Source organism: Notamacropus eugenii, chromosome 4 (genome assembly GCF_028372415.1).
Source record: "Notamacropus eugenii isolate mMacEug1 chromosome 4, mMacEug1.pri_v2, whole genome shotgun sequence".
Taxonomy (NCBI): domain Eukaryota; kingdom Metazoa; phylum Chordata; class Mammalia; order Diprotodontia; family Macropodidae; genus Notamacropus; species Notamacropus eugenii.
The window spans coordinates 46,798,344-46,819,109 of NC_092875.1; the positions used below are offsets into that span (position 1 = coordinate 46,798,344).

Genomic DNA, 20,766 nt, shown 5'->3' on the forward strand with positions numbered 1-20,766 from the left:
TAGAGACTCTTAAATAGGTGACTGATATTCAGGGTGCCACAGACTGTGTTTTTTCTCTTTCCTTTTACCTTGTTCCTTCTTCTTGCTGAAAAATGTGGGAGGTTCACTGAGCCTCTCATGATCTTAAACGTGCTTAAACAGCAACAAAAAATAACAACCTCCTCTCCTTCCATCCCTTCCAACTCTTGGTTAGACTTTTGTAAAATTTCTCCTGTTTGCCCCTTCCTTTCTTTTCCTATAGCCCCTACCCTGATTTGGACCCTATGCCATAACTTTTGGTCTATTGTAATAACATCAGAATGAACCTTCAGGTCCCCAATCATTTTCTTTCCATGTGCCTTTTATACAATTGTCAGAACTTCATATGCATAGAGGCACCAGAATTGGGGTGGAGAAACTGATTCTTTGCCCCAGGCCATTGAAATTTAGAAGGCGTTAATGCCATTATCCAAATCATTCTTCCTTTGTGCTACCCCCTACAGATCAACCCCAGGTAATCTCCTTGTCCTACCATCCCATTCTCCTTTGCTTTTGTCCCTAGTTATACATCTGATGTGTTTCTCTTCTGCCTCGCAAAACTCTAGCGCCTCCTTATTATCTAAGTTAAAAAGGGACCCTCAAGATGATTTAATTCAATTGTACCTATCTGTCACCTCTATACCCCAATGGTAAGCCATTAATTGTTTCCCTTGGATAGCTCCAATAAAAGGAGATCATCAGAGGAGCCAAGATGGTGGAATAGAAAGACACACATATGCTAGCTCCGAAACCACAGCCCATAAAATATTTGTAAAGAAGAACTCCCAACAAATTCTGGAGCAGCAGAAGCCACAGAACAACGGAGCAGACAAGATTTCTGTTTCAGAGAGACCTGAAAACAGACACCAAAGGTCTGGTGCGCGCAGGACCCAGAGCAGAGCCCAGCCCTGCCTTGGCCATGCGGCGCTGAGAGGAGCAGATCCCAGCAGGCTTCAGGGACAGAATCTCCAGCAGCCAAGCAGGTCCCTTCACCCACAGGTGACGAGTCGGTGAGAGGGTCTCTTTGGCTGGTCGAGGGGGACTGGGGTGTCCCCATAACTCAGGCCCCCTCAGGAGGCAGCAGCGGGGGTGGCAGAGGACAGGGGCTCCCCAAGCAGGCAGGAGCCTGGATCCATTGTTGAAGGTCTCCACATAAACCCCCTGAGGGAACTGAGCCCTGAGTGGAGGCCATGCCCCAAACTGAGCACCTGAACTTAATCTCACACTGAATAGCAGCCCCACCCCCACCCAAAGCCCTGAGGCTGGGAAGCAGCATTTGAATCTCAGACCCCAAGAGCTGGCTGGGAGGATCTGGAGGCAAGGTAGGGTGGAAAGAAAACTCAGAAGTCAAGTCACTGGCTGGGAAAATGCCCAGAAAAGGGAAAAAAAAATAAGACTATAGAAGTTTACTTTCTTGGTGAACAGATAATTCCTCCCTTCCTTTCTGATGAGGAAGAACAATGCTTACCATCAGGGAAAGACACAGAAGTCAAGGCTTCTGTATCCCACACATCCAAAATAAATATACCATAGGCTCAGGCCATGGAAGAGCTCAAAAAGGATTTTGAAAATCAAGTAAGAGAGGTGGAGGAAAAACTGGGAAGAGAAATGAGAGACATGCAGTCAAAGCATGAACAGCAGGTCAGCACCCTGCTAAAGGAGACCCAAAAAAATGCTGAAGAAAATAACACCTTGAAAAATAGGCTAACTCAATTGGCAAAAGAGGTTCAAAAAGCCAATGAGGAGAAGAATGCTTTCAAAAGCAGAATTAGTCAAATGGAAAAGGAGGTTCAAAAGCTCACTGAAGAAAATAGTTCTTTCAAAATTAGAATGGAACAGATGGAGGCTAATGACTTTATGAGAAACCAAGAAATCACAAAACAAAACCAAAAGAATGAAAAAATGGAAGATAATGTGAACTATCTCATTGGAAAAACAACTGACCTGGAAAATAGATCCAGGAGAGACAATTTAAAAATTATGGGACTACCTGAAAGCCATGATCAAAAAAAGAGCCTAGACATCATCTTTCATGAAATTATCAAGGAAAACTGCCCTGAGATTCTAGAACCAGAGGGCAAAATAAGTGTTCAAGGAATCCACAGATCACCGCCTGAAAGAGATCCAAAAAGAGAAACTCCTAGGAACATTGTGGCCAAATTCCAAGGTTCCCTGGTCAAGGAGAAAATATTGCAAGCAGCTTGAAAGAAACAATTCAAGTATTGTGGAAATACAATCAGGATAACACAAGATCTAGCAGCCTCTACATTAAGGGATCGAAGGGCATGGAATAGGATATTCCAGAAGTCAAAGGAACTAGGACTAAAACCAAGAATCACCTACCCAGAAAAACTGAGTATAATACTTCAGGGGGAAAAATGGTCTTTCAATGAAACTGGGGACTTTCAAGCATTCTTGATGAACAGACCAGAGCTGAAAAGAAAATTTGACTTTCAAACACAAGAATAAAGAGAAGCATGAAAAGGCCTGAATTCTCTTTCTCTTCCATTTCCCACCTTCATCCATTGAGAAGACAAGAAAAATAAATCCCACTGCAAATACAAAATAAATTATTTTAGATTCAAAAAAAAAAAAGGGAGATCATCAGAAGCAGTCCAAGAACCCAACATAATTCTCCAGATATAGAATGAGCAGGGCATTCAAGGCCTTTCAAAGACTGTTTTGCGTAACTCCCCTTGTAAGTGGAATTAATTTATTTCAGACTCCTACTTTTTGAAAATGTTTCTCCTGCACTATTGTATATCATAGTTATCTGTGTAAAAAGCATCATGGTCAGAATGGTATACCAGAGAGAATGTTGGACTTAGGTTTAAATCAGAGACTTGCTTATAAATGTTTAACAATCAGATTTCTGAGAGAAAAAAAGGCATGTGAGCACTAAAAGTGCTTAAAAAGGCTAATCTGCGTATTCTTTTCCTTAAGTTCAGACAATCAATGAAGCAATAAGTCTCAAGACCTGATCTGTAGTTTTGCTGATTTCTGATATGTAAATGCTTACACTGAAAATTGAACAATTAGCTCTCTGAATCCTATACGATCTGGGTCCAGAGCACCATTCATTTCCTTTTCTGTAAATTGACAAGATTATAATGTCTCTTCGAACTCTAAATCTATAATCTTATAAATATGATATAAACAATATAAGTATATCATACATAAATCTATCCTTTTCCCTGACTGATAGGATGTATGCCTTAGGTAAAAGGAAGCCATAGTCTGAATTCAGGAAGCAGCAGACAAGTTTAAGAGTCTGTTTGTTTAGGAGGGGGGATGTGAAACATTAATGAGTTACTCAGGCCAAAGTCAGTTTCTATACATAATTTCTCTATCTCTCTTCCCTAGTTTCTTTAATGATAGTTTATGGGTCTCAGGCAATAGAGAGGATGCCGGAAATGACACAGGGGCCGAGTGCCTTATAAAAGGATTAGCTTCCCACAGAACCAATAGCATCGATTGGTGAGTTATGACCCTCATTCTTAAAAGCAATACAATTTACTTCCCTTGAGTAGTGATTTTTTTCTTAATGGCTGTTAGGAACCATTCATCTGTTTTGGCATCAGCTACTGACTGTGTTCAAGGAAACAAACAAACAAAAAAAACAAAGCCAAAAGGAGAGGGAGAGGGAGAGGGAAAGAGAGAGGGGGAAACAAGCTAAATTGAGCTATCTAAAGGTCCTGTTACAATACAGCCACTCAAAGAATGGGTTTTTACTTAGCATGATGTCTGTCTGGATAACATAGCTCTCCAGGAAAAGCCTAAAACATCCATGCTAAATGTCTGAAGGGTTTAAGTAACACACAAGGAGAGGAAAAAATGAGAAATGGACCCCCAAAGATAAAACAAGCATAAAATGTTTATTTTTCAGAGAAGATTGGAATATTAGAGGGACAGTGGAAAAGCAGAGAAACGAAAAATGATTGTGCAGCATGAAAGAAGAGGTCTCAAAGAGGAAAAAATCATTCGGAACTGAAAGCAGTCAGAAGATAAGGCTGCCTGATATGGCCAAGGTCCAGGAGGGGAATTGCAGCAGATACTTTGTGGAGGGATTGGATTATATTTTAAATGTTTTCAGTAGCAGAAGTTATTACGTTTAAATGATGGGATTTATTCTACAAAAAGTCCATTGTGTATCTGTGATAGAACTGAAATTGTCAAATTGATGCTCAGTTTCATTCTGGATTCTGGACTGCACACAGGGCATTTCATTTTCTGGGTCTTAATGTATATTGGATACCATCCCCATCACCGTAGTGTCACTAATATCCTCCTCCTCCTCCTCATCACCATTACTTAACATTCTGATAGTGCTTTCATTTTAGAAATGTAGAAGCTGAAGCCCCATCTACCATGTTATCCTAACTTTCTCTTTTGCTTAGTTCTGCCCTGTGAGGCCATCCAGGGAAAGTCAAATCTCTGTTTCATATGGCTGCCCTTCAAGTACTTGAAGAAGTTACCATGATTCCTCTATGTGTATTACACCACGATGAATATTATTGTCATTATTAATGTTATGTTTATAAAGATTTATTATATCTATAAATATTATTTATCATTATAAATATAATTATAAATGTCTAGCATATTCATAAATAGTACTTATAATTAATATTTTTATAAAAGTTTAGTACATTTGCAAATAGTATCTATTATTGTAATGAACATATTTCTGAAGCTTTGGTATATTTTAATATAGTATATATTATCATTAATAGATTTACAAATATTTTGCATATTTTATAAATACTATTTATTATTGTTATAAATAATTACAGCATAGAATCAACCAATCTAGGATTTATTAAGAGTATTAATAAGAGGCCTAGTGGACAGAGAGAGCTCATCTTCACGCCAAGAAGTCCTGGGTTCAAGTCTCATCTCTGAAATGTGATAGCTCTACACCCATGGCAAATCACCTAACTTCTTGGTGCTCTAGGTCAATGGTTCCAAAATTAAATAGAAAGAGGTGCCACTAAATGGTAAATAAAGATCCCTGAAGGTCTTCTATTGACTTAGAAATCCTCAAGTTAGTATTATCTATGTTCTATTGTATTTTTATTCTGTTAATTATTTCCTAATTGTGTGTGTGTTCGTCCTTCCTTTTGCTGAAGAAGACCATGTCATCAGGGAAATGATGACATGACTTGCACTTGACTTTGTTTTGAGTGAGGGAGGGCTGTGCACGTCACCAGCCTCACTCCTCCACCAGAGCCATATGAATCCAGTGACCATCAGAATGACTGGAGATGACCGAGGATGAGGCAATTGGGGTTAAGTGACTTGCTCAAGGTCACACAGCTAGTGAGTGTTAAGTGTCTGAGGTGAGATTTGAGCTCAGGTTCTCCTGACTCCTGCACTGGTGCTCTATCCACTGCACCACTTAACTGCCTCTATTTCCTAATTACATTTTAATCTGTTCAACTGCACTGACTGACTAAATTCCAGAGCCAGTATTAGTAGAAGAAATTTCCTCACCTGTTTCAGACTCAGAAATTTTTGCAAGGCTATTTTCTTATTTCAGTTGCATCTTAGTTTCCTTCCTTCCTTCCTTCCTTCCTTCCTTCCTTCCTTCCTCCCTCCCTCCCTCCCTCCCTCCCTCCCTCCCTCCCTCCCTCCCTCCCTTCCTTCCTTCCTTCCTTCCTTCCTTCCTCCCTCCCTCCCTCCCTCCCTCCCTCCCTCCCTTCCTCCCTCCCTCCCTCCCTCCCTCCCTCCCTCCCTCCCTTCCTTCCTTCCTTCCTTCCTTCCTTCCTTCCTTCCTTCCTTCCTTCCTTCCTTCCTTCCTTCCTTCCTTGCTTTGTTCTTTCCTTCCTTCCCTCCTTTTTCTTGATTAATATTTTTTGTTGCTTTACACCAACCTCAGTTCCCACCGTTACCCCCCTTCATTTAAAGAAAAAGTTCAGTAAAGCAACCCATCAATGGACCTCTGAAAGTGTATGCATCACTTTATACCCATAGTCACTCATCTCTCTATCAAGAGGAGAGAAGTACATTTCTCGGAAACCTGGGCTCTTTCCATGATACTATGATACTTATAAGCAGTGTTTCTATTGACAACTGTGAAAGCTTTGACTCCATGACTCCATGAAAGCTTTCCTGCCTGTCTGCCTGCCTGCCCACCTGCCAGCTTCATTATGATGTGCCCATAGTCCATTTCATCTTTCAGGCTGACGGCTAAAGCAGTAGCAGTCCTCCTGCCCATCCTGGGGAGTTCCTGGATTTTTGGTGTGCTTGCTGTGAATAACCACGCCATTGTGTTCCAGTACATGTTTGCGGTGTTTAACTCTTTACAAGTAAGTGACTACGTGGGCTTTAGCAGGCAGCCAGGCTTCTGGCTGTCTCAGGAGACATGGTCTGCAGAGTAATTCTGTCTTTATTTGAATTAACCGGTTCCTCTTTATGCATCCCATGAGCCTGTCAGCTATGTGAGATTCCCCTTTTGTCCCCACCCCTTCCCCAAGATAGGAGGGCAGAACGATTACCAAATGACTTAGCATTTCCCTAGAGAAATAGATGGCCAGTGAAACAGACATATTGCATACTGCCTCAAATCCAGGGCTTTGGGGAGAGGGTTGGACCGCTTCAGGGACTGATTTCTAGTGACAAATGAAATTCAGAGAGTGGAGAAATGACATGCTTAATCCACAGCCACAGTTATTACAGGCTGCTCTGCATGAGCAAGGGGCTGGGATAGCCTGATATCCCTGAAAATCATGGGGTGAGGCCTTCCAGCTCCACCTTCAGATATTACTGAACTATAAGTTTCCTTTCACTTCTCCACCCATTCACTGATCCTGGGTGCCCAGTTACCCACAGTACCTTGAAAAATCAATTGAAAGCCCATCCCCATTCTTTTACTCTGCCTGCTCTTTATCTCATGACTCAGGATGACCTGAATGGTGGTTTCAGAACTCTATTTTGTGTTGTTAGAAGCAAATAATGAAAGAGTCCCTTGGGACCCTGTCCCTATGCAGGTTAAATGCAGAGACAAAATATTAAATAGACTAAGACAGAGGTGATAGTTAAAGCCAATTATGTCAGTGCTAAATGGTGGTTGATATTCTCTTTGAATGACTATACAATACACTTACTACAGACATTCATGTATGTATATGTGCACACACACACACACACACACACACACACACACACACTCTTTGCTTTATATGTTTTCTTCAATACTCCAAGGCACTGGAGATAGTAATAAGGTAGATACTCCCCATGAAGCTGCAGATTCTAACCCTCCAGTGCCTTTCCATTCTATATGAATCTCATCCGTATCTTCCTTAAAGTATACCACAAGGGTCCAGCAAGCATCCTTGAGGAGAAGGGTTGCCTTGCCTTCTCCTGAAGTTCCTAGTGAAAGACCTAGACTGCCCAGCAGTTATCCTTGGTTCTCATTACATGGTTGGTTGGCCCCACTTTTCTTGGATACAATTTATACATGTAATTTTGGTGCTGTTATTTATCAATTAGTTGGGTCCAAGTCTTCATGACTCTATTTGGGGTTTTCTTGGCAAAGATACTTGAGTTTGCCCTTCTCCAGCTCATTTTACAGATAAGGAAACTGAGGCAAATAGAGTTAAGTGACTTGTCCAGGTTCACACAGCTAGTAAGTGCCTGAGACCAGATTTGAGCTCAAGTACTTCTGACTACATTCCCTTGGAGTGCAATACATCTGACAATCGTGTCGCACTCCTTACTTTTCCAAGCACTTTTACATTCATGATTATTTCAAGCATTTTCTTTGTAGCCCTAGGACTGAGTACAGTGCCATGTGCCCAGTGGGTGCACAGCTACATTGAACAGGTGCTCAATAAAAGCTTTTGTTTGGTTTGTTAATTGATTAAGAACTCACCTGAGTTTCAGAACTACTCACTAAGGTGAGTAGGTTTGGGCAGGAGTTACAGTTCTTATTTCAGCTATGAGAAAATACACTCAGGGTCACAAAATAAGTTAGTGAATTGAGGACTGGACCACAGATCTCATTAGTCTTAAATCATGGGGTTTTCCACTGTGCCAACCTGCTTTCCCTGTTTGTTTCCTACGTACACAATTGGGCTGTGTAACTGTCTCTAGAGGTTCATATTTGTAATGCAGTGACCTCTCTGCTGAGTCACCCTAGTGAGTGAAGGGAGAAGGGAGGAAAACTTATCCAATGGCCGTCTCCTGCTCTCAAGGCCATGTTCCATTTAGAGATGATCATCCAACGGTTCTCAATGCTAAGGAGATATACTAGATTTGCAGTCAAAGGACCTGGATTCAAATCTCACTTCTACCACTGTGTGACTTTGGACAAATAATTTTTATATCTTGATATTTCAGCTGCCTTATCTGTGTAGCCTATATAAGATCGAGGGATTCTTATCCCTTGCCTTCATAGGCAGCTAGGTGATATAATGGATACAGTGCTGGATTTGAGAGTTAGAAAGACCTGAGTTCATGTCCAGCCTCAAACACTTACTAACTTTTTGACCCTGGACAAGTCACTTCACCTCCATTTTGCCTCCATATCCTCATCTGTAAAGTGGCCATGATAATAATAGCACCTACCTCTCTGGATTGTTGTGAAGATTAAATGAAATAATGTATGAAAAGTATTTCGGCGTTATATAAGTATGATGATGATATGCATTGCCTTCCTCACTGATGAATTTCCAGAACGCAGCCAGGAGTACTCCTGAGCTGTTATGCGGTTCTTATTTAATGTGATAAGCTTACGCCCCCATTCCAGTATGTCCTCCTTCAGAGCACTTTCCAGTACTAATATCGCCTCCATTTCATGGATTTCATTAACTAGCACCATAGTATGGTTTAGATAATTAAGATCAATTAATTTTTACAAAAGGGGTGTTTGTTGAGAAAATATAGCTAGAAGTACAAAACATTTACCCCCGTCACCCAAGGGCACATTCTCTCCTATACCACCTCTGTCTCTGGGGAGTAGGAACTTAGTGTTCATTTGGCTCTTATAAACACTCACCCTCACCCCCAAGTTGACTTTCAAATGTAGAGTGGTAGAAGGATAGAGCTGCTATCCTTCTTGAGGACCCTGGCTTCTTGGATACAGGGTCCATCCATCACTGGACAGGTCCTGACCACCCATTTGGTCTGTGCTAGGACTTAGTGGATAGATCACGGCTGGAGTCAGAAAGACCTGAGTTCAAATCTCGCCTTGGATACTTACTATGTGACCATGGGCAAATCTCTTAATCCTATTTGCCTCAGTTTCCTCCTCTATAAAATGAGCTGGAGAAGGAAATGGCAAACTACTCCAATATCCTTGCCAAGAAAATCCCAAATGGGCTCACAAGGAGTTAGACATGACTGAAATGAATGGATGACAACAACAGTGAACTGGTTTGCTTGTCTACAAATTCTAGCAAAGACTATAGCTTATGAATCTCTGGTGGCTCACTGTAGCTGCTTTCAAAGCTCACAGGGATTCAGCTTAATCTATCACATTTCCAGTATTCTTTCATCTATGACAGGACCCAGAAGGGACGGAAACAACAGGGCCATGTGCTTATAAGCTTCATGTTGGAGGAAATAGGTATCTGGAGATAGGGTTCTGTTATGTAAGTTACTACCATATCTTTCAACAAGAGCAGAATTATGATCTTTTGACCTTATGCCAGGTTTGAGTGAGAGAGTGTCTGTGGCTCCTCCCCAATCAAAGAGGCCCATAGTACCTTCTTCGTCACCAGGGAAGGAAAAAGAATTATGTCTATTTGCCCTCCACCTGACCCTTTAGAAGTCAGTCAGTCGACAAGCATTTATTAAGCACTTACTGTGTACTAGAAACTAAGCTAAGCATTGAAGATACAAAGAAAGACCAGAAAAGTGTTTCCAATCTAATGAGAGTTTTTGCATGTAAAAGTCATACATAAGTTGAAGGGAAAGGGTCATCTAGTACTTGCCTATATTCTGAATTGGAGAGCAGGACCCCTTCACTCCAAATCATCAGGAACTTCCTGACACACGCTCACCAATGTACATGCTCCCAGGACTGAATCCTCATTGACCAGTCCCCTGTGGCATTTGCAAAGTAAGGGGATTGAACCAGATGTCCTGACAGGTCCCTCCCAGCTTGAAATCCATGACACTTTGCTGAGCTCCAGGGCTGGAAATCCAAGATTAAACATAGTCTGCTGCTCATTGAAAGACAACATTGGTCATAGGATCAAAGAGCAAAGATCCTATGGAAATGACCTCAGAGGGCATTATTCACTTGACAGCTGAGGAAACTGGGGTCCAGAGAAATGAAATGATTTGCCCAATCTCCCACAGGTAGTAAATGAGAAATCTGGTGCTCAAGCTCATATCCTCGGACTCCAAATCCTCCTGACTTTTTCTCTGGACCATGAATGGAGACTTTTTTTAGAGACTTATTTTGCTGCAATATGTAAATGACTGCTAACTTTGTATTCTCTTCCTTTTCCCCCCCAGGGATTTTTCATCTTTCTCTTTCATTGTCTCCTGAATTCTGAGGTGAGTCAGAGCTTCCCATGGGCAGTAATAAGCTGGTTTTTATTTCAGCACAGAACTCGTAGAAGCTGAAACGATGCTCTACTTAGAGTTAGCCATGGCTTTTTTGTTCCTAGACTTCTGAATCTTCTTTGGTGCCTGAGAAGAGCTTGGCTGGAGAATGGTTGGATTTTTTTCCCTGTTGCTTAGCAATGCTTTCCTGGGCTGTTTACCTGATCACTGAACCAAGACCAGGAAAAAGAAGAGGAGGGGAAGGAAAGAGGCGGAAAATCCCCACTGTGAATTCTGCCCATTGTTATGCATGCAGCTCAATGCCACAGGCATTTATTAGGCTCCTATTGGATACAGTTGAGTCTGATACAGAGCTGAGATAACACATAGTTCCTTTGCACAGGTAGCCTAGTCTAGCAGAAATCAATGGGGACAGTTAGAACTGATATTATATGCTAGATACCTTGGAGAGGGGCAAGAGATTATTCTTTGTGATACATATGGGAGGTCATTATTGACCAGGGGATGAGGAAAGGCTCTCTGGAGGAAGTGGCATTTGAATTTTATTTTAAAATGTCTCTAGGACTTCAACCCATGAAGTGAGGAATAAAGAACTGGTTAAGTAGAGGGAACTGTGGGAGAAAATGCACAGAGGAATGATCAGTTATAGACAGTTGTAGGGGCCTTTATTAAGGATCATTTTAGTTAATCCTACTCCCCTCCCCTCATTTTAGAGATGAGAATGCAGAAGCCAGAGAGGTTAAGTTATTTGCTCAATATGTCACAGGTAATAGAGGAAAACTGGGATTCAACTTGATAAATATTGAATAAATGAGTGAGAGAGCTGCCTGGAGCACCAAGCAGTGAAGTGAAAAAAATCTGGCACATAGTAGGTGCTTAACAAATGTTTATTGATTGATTGAAATGACTTGCCCAAAATCACCATCAGTATCCTCAGATGGGGTGGTTTATAAATGATTTTTGATTATTTCTTGTCCCTGTTGTACAAATGAAGGATCTTAGACTTGAGAGGTTAAGTGACTTACCCAGGGACATTCACTTCTCTGTATATCAGAGATAGCAGTTTTTACAATAAATATCTAGTATTTTATCCATTTTACCATGCTTTGTATAATAATAGTAGTAATAATACTAACAATGCTAATAATCAACAATATTTCCATAGCACTTTAAGGTCTGCCAAGCTTTTTACATTTCTCATTTGATTCTCACAACAATCCTGGGAGGTAGGTGCTATTATTATCCCCTTTTTACTGAGGAGAAAATAAGGATAAACAAAGGTTAAGTGATTTGCCCAGCTCACAGCTGCTGAGAGTCTGAGATTGGATTTGAACTCAAGTCTTCCTCACTCCAAGTCCCACAATCTATCCGCTGTTCCACCTTGCTGCTGTCATAACCAGCATAACATGACTTTCCTCTTGCCCCTTCCCTATCTTTCCCCTTCAGATGGTTAGTAAGCCCCTTGACGTCTGTTGCTTTTTCTGAACACTGAACACAGGAGCCTGACACATGGCAGGTGGTTAAGAAATGTTTGTTGAATCCAATCGACTTGAATCGAATTAGCTCTCCTGTCTTCCGGCAGAAAACTCTCCAGTTTCAGACTCTTGCTTCCCAAGAGCCCACCTGTTGATCAGCTGTGAAAAGACAGCTCCTAACTCCTGGTTTTCCAAATAAACTTGTAATGGCATCACATGGGCAGGTTAATGATTGTATGCCCAAATGGAGACTATTACAGGAGATGTTATTGTTTTTTGAAGAACTGGTTTCCAAGGGCCCATGGGCAACATTAACAGCACCTGAATATTTCAGCTGCTTATACAAACTTGAAGAAAAGAATTATCTTGGATAAAACATCTTCAAGAGGATTCCTCATATGACTATCTCCGTGTGGTCTTTCATTTCTTTTTCTTAATTCTTCTTAAAATGAAGAAAAACATATCGGCCACTTTGCCCAGTAAATAAAGAGGCCCTTGATCCCCCAGGGTGGAGTTTTTTGGGATGATGTTTCTCTTTCAGCTAGAGGGGAAGTGTTTTATGGGGGATTTTTCTGTGGTTGTTGCTGTTAATTGTACTGTCCACTGCTAACATAAATAGACCTTTCATAAATAGACCTTGCAGTGAAAGAGACCTTAATGCTTATCTGACCAAATGAGCTGATATATGATGCAGCTGTGTGGTATTGAGGATACAGAGCATTGAACTCTGAGTCAGAAAGATCTCAGTTCAAATCCCACCTCAGACACTTACTGTGCATGACCCTGGTTGTATCATCTTTATACAGATGACTCTCAGATCTAATTGTCCAGCCTTAACCTTTCTCTGATCATCAGTCTCTCACCCATAACTGCCTATTCGACATATTTAGTTGGACATCTAAAACAGGAATCCTCTCTTACAGTAGCCTTAAACTCAATGTGTCCAGAACTAAACTCATTTTCTTTCCTCCCCCTCAAAAAACCCCACGCTCTCCTTTTTTCTAACTTCCCTATTATTGTCAAGGAAACCATCATTCTCCCCATCACCCAGGCTGGCCACCTAAGTGTCATCCTCATCTCCTCACTCCCTCTCACACCCCCTCCATCCATCATCAAGCTCTGTCTCTACATTCATTATAGCTCACCCCCTTATCTCTTCTGGAAATGCCAGCGCTCTTCTGAAGGCCCTTATCACCTCATGGGTGAACTATTACAATAACTCCTGGTGGGTTTCCCTCTCCCCTCTAATCCATCCTCCATTCACTGGTCAAATTGATCCTATCACATTGCTCCTTCCCCCCAGTCAACAACTCCCATGGCTCTCCATTACTTTTAGCATCAAATATAATATTTTCCATTTGACTTTAAAGCTCTTTGTACCTTGACTTATCCCTAGCTTTGCAGACTTCTTACTCATCTCCACAATTCATTAATGCCAGTCTTCTTGCTGGTCCTCCCATGAGACATTACATCTCACAACTCCAAGGAATTTTCTCTGGCTGTCCCCCATGCCTGGATCTTTCTCCCTCCTCATCTCTCCCTTCTGGCTTCTCTGGATTTCTCCACTTCTCTGCTACAATCCTACCTTCTACAAGAAGCCTTTCCAAATCCCCATTCATCTTAGTGCTTTCCCTTTGAGATTATCTCCAATTTATCTTGTGTATGTCTTCTCTGCATATCAGTTTGCATATTGTCTCCCCAGTTAGACTGTGAGCTCCTTGAGATCAGGAACTGTTTATTGGGGACAGTACTTTGCAAGGGTGGCATGAAATAACCCATGTAAAACACTTTGCAGACACCTAAATTATTATAGAAATGTTGGCTATTGACTTGCCCAAAGCCCCATAGGAAGCAAGTGGAAGAGCCAAGATTTGAACTCGGGTCCTGTACCCTTCCAAGATCAAGAACTGTGTCTAAGTATTACTGCAGATAGTGACTTGGAAGAGCTGGGATTTGAACTCAGGTTCTCTGCACTTCCAAGATCAAGAACTGTGTCTAAATAGTACAGCAGATAGTTACTTGGTGTCTGACCCTGTGGGCACGTCATTGAACCTCTCTCAGCCTAAGTTTCCTCACCTGTAAAATGAGGGGATTGCACTAGATGATCTCTAAGGTCTGTTCTGCTTCTAGAACTTTGATTCTATCTTTCTGTTTGCCCATTTCTGGATGATTTTTCCCTTCTAAAATGTAGTATGCAGAAATGAACTCTATACTGTAAAAGAGTAATGAAATATCAACTGATCTCAAAGCATGGTATAGAGTTTTAGATCGTCCTGACTGTTTTCTGGTCACATTTTTTTGCTCTGTAGGGACAGGTAAAGGGCAAAGGAAAATTCAGGACAGAAAGAAGTCCTGGGAGAAAATAAGCATGGGTAGATAAAGCCACAAGGAAAGTTTATATAACCAACAGTTATAGCTAGAACGACAAGGTGATAGAAATCAAAGAGCATTGGCCTTGGAGTTATTAGGAACCTGGGTTCAAATTCTCCTTCTAGCTCTTAGTAGTTAGCATCAAAGGACGAGTTATTTACTTTCTCTAAGCTTCTATTTTTTCATCCATAAAATGGGACAATAACAGCTGCAGTGCTTGTATCTGTCACAGGGCTATTGTGAGGTTCAGATGAGAGAGAGATTTAGCATGCAAGGCATAGCCAAGGTACAGTGGAAACAAACAAGCAAACTAGATTGTAGTCGGTTACTTTGAGCAAGTGTCCTCACTTCTCTGGCCTTCCTATTTTACTACTTTATAAATTCCATAAAATAAATAAATGGATGGATTAATAAAGTTAATAGATGAAGGAACTGTGTGAAGTGATGGACTGAATGAATAAATGAATCTATAAGTGAAGATAACTTGGAAATACGGTGGATGAAATCTTGGATTCAGTCAGGAAGACCTGAATTCATATCTGGCATTAGACTCTTGCTAACTGGGTGACTCTAGGCAAGTCACTTAACCTCTGTCTTCCTCAGTTTCCTCATTTGTAATATGGGATATTAATAATACCTCCATTTCAAGATTGTTGTGAGGATTAAGTAAGGTAATATTCATTAAGTACTCAGCACAATGCCTTGAACATAGTAGGTGCTTAATAGATTATTGTTTAAACAAAAATGGGTGAGTGGGTAATTGGATAAATAAATAATGGATGAAGTCAATGAATGGAACATATAAGTAAGTGGATGAAGATGAAAGAATAAAATAAGAAACTAAAAAGATTAATAAATGAATAGAATGAAAAGTGAATGAATAAATGAGAAAATCAATGGATAACTTATTGAATGAATGAATGAAAGTGCAAATGGATGAGTGAAGGAATGCTTAATTTATTACTTGAAGACTTGAAGTATCGAATGGGAATATTTTACTTGTCATTTCCAAATATTGAACTCTACTTAACATTTGATTTTCTGTGACCCCAAGTCCCAGGGATTCATTGGACTGCTTAGCATCACATCTGTGTTACATCTAATTAACTCACATCCTTTCCTCTTCACAGGTGAGAGCTGCCTTTAAGCATAAAACCAAGGTCTGGTCCCTCACCAGCAGCTCTATTCGCAACATCAATGTGAAACCCTTCAACTCCGACATTGTGAGTCCCATATGATGCTTGGGGTACAATCAGCCCCTTGCCAGCAAGTGCTGGCTTGAAAGCTCAAGGCAATTTCCAAATGAGTGGATATCCTCCAGAGGAAGTCCTGTGTCACAAGATGAGGCAAAGATTCATAGATGTCGGAGCTTTCTTTGATCTAGGTAGTTAAGTAAGGCTTCTTAGAGAACAGAAAGAGCAGTGTTTCTTAAACTGGGGCTGAGCCATGACCCTTGGGTGGATCTGTGACCTGAAGGTGAATGCTGAACTGATGCTCATTAACGTTCCTCTTCATTTTTGATAGCATTTTAAGGTTTAGATAGGAGGAGCCATAGTGGATAGTGTTGGTCCTGAAGTCAGAAAGGACTGAGTTCAAATCTGACCTTGGACATTTAGTAGCTATGTGACTCTAGGCAAGTCATTTAATCCTGTTTGCCTCAGTTTCCTCATCTGTAAAATAAGCTGGAGGAGGAAATGGCAAACCACCCCAGTATTTTCCCCAAATAGGGTCGTGAAGATTCAGACAGAACTGAAATAACTGAACATACAATAACAAGGTTTATAAAGAAAAATGCTTTTCATACATGATCTCCTTTCATCCTCACTTTAATCCTGTGAGGTAGTTGCTTTTACTATGTCCATCTTCTAGCTAAGAAAACTGAGTCAGAAAGGATAAGTGAATTGCCAAGGAGGAAGAGGGAATAAACATTTATATAGAACTTACTATGTTAGAGGCACGGTGCTAAGCATTTTTACAAATATCTCATTTGATCTTTACAATACCCTGGGCTGGGGTACTTCTCGCACCACCCCTACCTTCACCCCTGCCAAGAAGAAATATGGAAGCTGGGTCCCACTGCTGCCTCAATATGGCTTTCTTGTTATCAAGACCATGTCCATTGAATCCAAATTGACATCATTTATTAAATACCTTGTCAGATGAAAATTTAATTTTCTGGCTCATGCCTTGGAGGATCAGAGATCAGTGATACCTATAGAGAATTACTGAATCTTGGTGTTCTCTAATAGATGCAGGAATCCCTTCCATAACTTCAGAGATGTCATAGAAAGAACACAAAATTACAAGACTCAGAAGACCTGGGTCTGAATGCTAGTTCTCAACTGTGGAGGCATTTTCTCTGTCTGGGTCTCAGTTCCCTCTCCTGTAAAATAGGAGGTGGAACTCGATATGTTTTAAGGCTCATCCAGTTCTAACATTTTGTGGTTCTTACCCTTGAGAGTAAGAGACAAGGAGCTCACCATCCTCCAATGCAGCTCATTCCATTATGGGACAACTCTGACAGTTAAGAAACTCTTCTTTATATTCAACCAATTAAAAAAAATCAGTGACTTGGAGAAAAGCAGAAATGATATGCTTATCAAATTAGCTAACATGCTGTATGATAGAGGCAGGATCTGAAGATATTTTATTTGGAATATTGGAATGGCTCTAATATGATAAGACTTAATAAATTTAAAACCTTCTGTTAAGAAATTCATCTTTATAAGTTTACAATGGAGGAGGTTTGGCTAAATACTTTTCATGAGGATGATCTAGGGGTTTTAGTGGACTGCAAATTCAATAAAAGTCATACAGAAAACAGAAAGCTAATGCAATCCCAGACTGCATTAAGAGGGGCATAGTGTCCAGACTATGGAAATCATGGTTTTTCTTTAATGTGCTCTGAATGGACTATATCTGGAATACTGTGCTCTTACTAGATCTAGTCAATGTATGTTCACTTGAGGGCTACCAGGGTAATGAGAGGACTTGCTATATAAGCATATTTTGAAGAAACTGGGCATGAGAATGGCCTAGGGAAGTGGGTAGACCTGTCATGTGTAAGAGTGATTAACTTTGTTATGCTTGACCCCAAGAGGGCAGACCCAGGAGCAAAAGGGGAAGGTACTTGATTGTGAGGAAGAAATAACAAATAAAAACTTCCTAACAGAATTAAGGAAAAGTGGAATGGGCTATTTCAGAAGGCAAAGTGTTCTCCTTCACTAGAGTCATTCAAAGAAATGCTGGATGACCACTAATTGGGCATGTTGCAAAAGGAGATAGGTTTTCATTCAGTTAGATGTTGGATTAAATGGTCTCTGAGTCACCTACCAATTGAAATTCTGTGAAATCCTTCTTCCTGTAATTTCTCCCTGTGCCTCCTGGCTTTATTCGGTAGTGTCAAGAGAAAAATTCCCTGCCCTCTTCCCCAAGATAGCCCCTTCAACCACCACTTGACAGAAAAGCTCATGCCACACCCACATCTCCTCTCATCCCTTTGATTTGCAGATGAATGGAACCCGGCCAGGAACTACTCCCACTAAACTCAATACTTGGGACAAGAGCAGCAACTCAGCCAACCGGATTGACTTGTCAGCGGTGTGACCCAGGGTCAGCTTCCCTTCACTCTGAAAAGTCTGCCATGTCTTTGGGGCTCAGCCCCGACCAGAGCCCCATCCAAATATTTTCACAAATATTGTTAGCAACATCCCTTCTCCTCATCACTGCCTGGGAAATGGAAACTGGCTGCCTCGCTTGTCGGGTAACTGGCCATCTTCTTACGTTCACTCTCTTGTGTTTAATGGAGCTCACCCCTAGGCCATTAGCAGAGTAACTCTTGCCTTGGTATACACTGGATAGCCTGCTCAGTGATGAGAACATTGAAGGAAAGAAGAAAGAACACAAAATTCCCCACAATGCTGCTGTCTGAAGGCCAGAGCTGCATGGTACCATGAACACAGGCCTCCTGAAGGACATGTTTTAGCTTCAGAAAGAAATGAATGGAGAGAACACACTTCCTGTTGAGAGTCTGAAGTCAGTCCTCTTGCTTCTTTCTGTATTCTCTGTTTGCACCTGAGGAGTTCAATCATCCCAGGGATGAATACACAGAAGACCAAAGGAAAGGAAATCCATCTGAATGTCCCCAGGACTCTGTGATGAGAAGAGACAGAGTTCTGTTCAACCTTTCATACCGTATTGGAGATTCAAGCCCAAGGAAACTAAGACTGTTGTCACGTTATCAAGAAATACTGGGGTTCACACAAATGCATGGAGTAGCTGTCCATCCTTAGGTAGATGATAAATATATAGAAGCTGCTATCAATGTAGGATATCATATGTGCATACACAACATCTACACACTCATAGCCAATGGCATTTACATAAACCTGGTGATATTATTCTCAGATCTGTGCAAAATCAAAGCTTGCTTCAGAATTCAAAAGGATGTTACCAACTTTGATGACACCTACTACATTTTCCTTTATGACTACCTGTTGATTCCAAGATCTCCCTAGAGGCTCTGCCTTGTCAGAATCTTCCAGTTGTAGCTACCTTTATCCATGAGAATAGGTTCTCCTTGGGGGCAGGAATTGTTTCATTTTAGTTTTTGTAATTTATTCCTCAGTGCCTAATACCGTGCCTTGCTCAAAGTAGGGGCTGAATTAATGTCTGTTCATTTGACCCTGACTCACTCAGGGTTTATGAGTGCCAGGTGTTGTCAGGATAATGACACCCACTTCTAAAATAACCCAGCAGCAAATAACAAGGGAGATCAGATCACAGCAAAACCTGTGGGTAGTCTCCGTAGCTTGTATTCCTAGGTGCCTTGGGAGTCCTTGGAGATTCATTTCAGTCTCCACCTGTGTTCTAAAGGGAAAGTGCTTATGAGGCAAAAGAGACAGAATGAATGACTTTTATTCTGGCATTTTCCAGTGGTTTCTGCCACCCACCATGGTCCTGCCATGAGGTTTTTCTAAACATATCCTCACATTGCTATTTCCAAAGTGTATTTCCCATCAACCACCACCAGTGGCATCTCTCACTCATTTTTTGAGAAATTTTGGGTGGAGGTATATTAAATCATGATCATGAGCAGAGCTTTCTAAGTTACCATTCAATGTCATAGATGGGTATTGAACTTCAGAGCTCTAGGTTCAAATCTTGCTTCTCACACTTATTAGTTGCATGTGCATGGCAAGTCACTTTCCAGATCTCTTGATTCCTAATTCAGATATGAGGATGGAATGGAAATACTAGCTGAGTTTAGCACATGCTAGAAAGATTTCTGGGCTCAGAAGAACCCAGGAGAACTGGGTTCGAATCCCACTTCTGAGTCTTACTATTTGTGTGATCCTAGACAAGTCACATGACTCACCCCAGCCTCAGTTTCCTCAGCTGTAGAACAGGAATAGCTATACCAGCAATGTTTGCCTAGGAAGATCAAATGAGTTAATGGATGTGGAGTATCTTGCAAACCTGCTAACCTTAAGGGGCTATTTGAATGTCAGCTACCATCATGATCAGTAACAATGTCTCCCTCTCACTAAGTAGTGAATCCATGACAGGTCAAGACTTTGATATGGTTCTTTCTTTCCATTTGGCCAAAAGGACCAGAGGGTGAGGGGAATGGAGGAGTATGTGATGTGAACATGGCTGCATCTTCTGCTGTGAACATCATTGGGTTGGCTTTGGCTCAGTCCTTTTGGAAATGGCAATAATTGTTACAATGATGTCTATGGGAGGGCTTTATCAAATAAGTGTGATCCATTGGGAAGTGTGCAAACCAAATACCAGAGAATCATACTGTGATGACGGAACTCCAGATGTTTATGAAATGTGTGGGCAAGATATTTAAACCTATTTTTGATACTAGAAGATGATTTTTTTTTTCAAACTGTGACCATGGATGGATAGAGATTAGAACCCATTCCCTTTTCCTCTCTTTCTGTATGACAAGACAAGTGATGCTAGGGGTGAGATGAATGAGTCCATTTCTGTAAGTTATTAACAGTTGTAGACTATGTTTTTGTTTTTGCATGCTTAACTCTTTCTTGTTGGTTGCACTGCATAGGATGTAGAGCAGACCCTTCAGCGATATAGCCATAAGCTGTTCAATAAACTTGAAGGATGTGCCGTTCTGTTGGTATAGTGGACTCCCACTGATTCAAATCATAACCCCATTATAACTTATTTTTGAATGTTGCTAAGATTTCAAAACAAAATTATCACCTTGGGGCCAAGCTTGAGGGTCAAACACCCCATTGCTTCAATGAATCTCCTCATCCATATGGACATTCCTCCTTTCAGTTAGGAGAATTGGACCCCATCCATGCCTGGCTTTCCTGTGCAACTCTTCTCCATGATCTCCAAAACATCAGCTAACTGT

General features: G+C 41.0%; 1 protein-coding gene across 4 annotated transcripts in view; it reads left to right on the forward strand.

Moving 5' to 3' along the window:
- Positions 1-18,286, forward strand: part of ADGRD1 (adhesion G protein-coupled receptor D1) — a 470,522-nt gene extending 452,236 nt beyond the window's left edge. For all 4 annotated transcript variants that reach the window (XM_072600751.1, XM_072600753.1, XM_072600750.1 and 1 more), the window contains 4 exons: positions 6,200-6,326; positions 10,483-10,524; positions 15,509-15,601; positions 17,889-18,286. In XM_072600751.1, coding sequence (XP_072456852.1) covers positions 6,200-6,326; positions 10,483-10,524; positions 15,509-15,601; positions 17,889-17,984 — 358 coding nt within the window. In that variant the 3' untranslated portion in view covers positions 17,985-18,286. The remainder of the gene's footprint in view (positions 1-6,199; positions 6,327-10,482; positions 10,525-15,508; positions 15,602-17,888) is intronic.
- Positions 18,287-20,766: the final 2,480 nt, after the last annotated feature.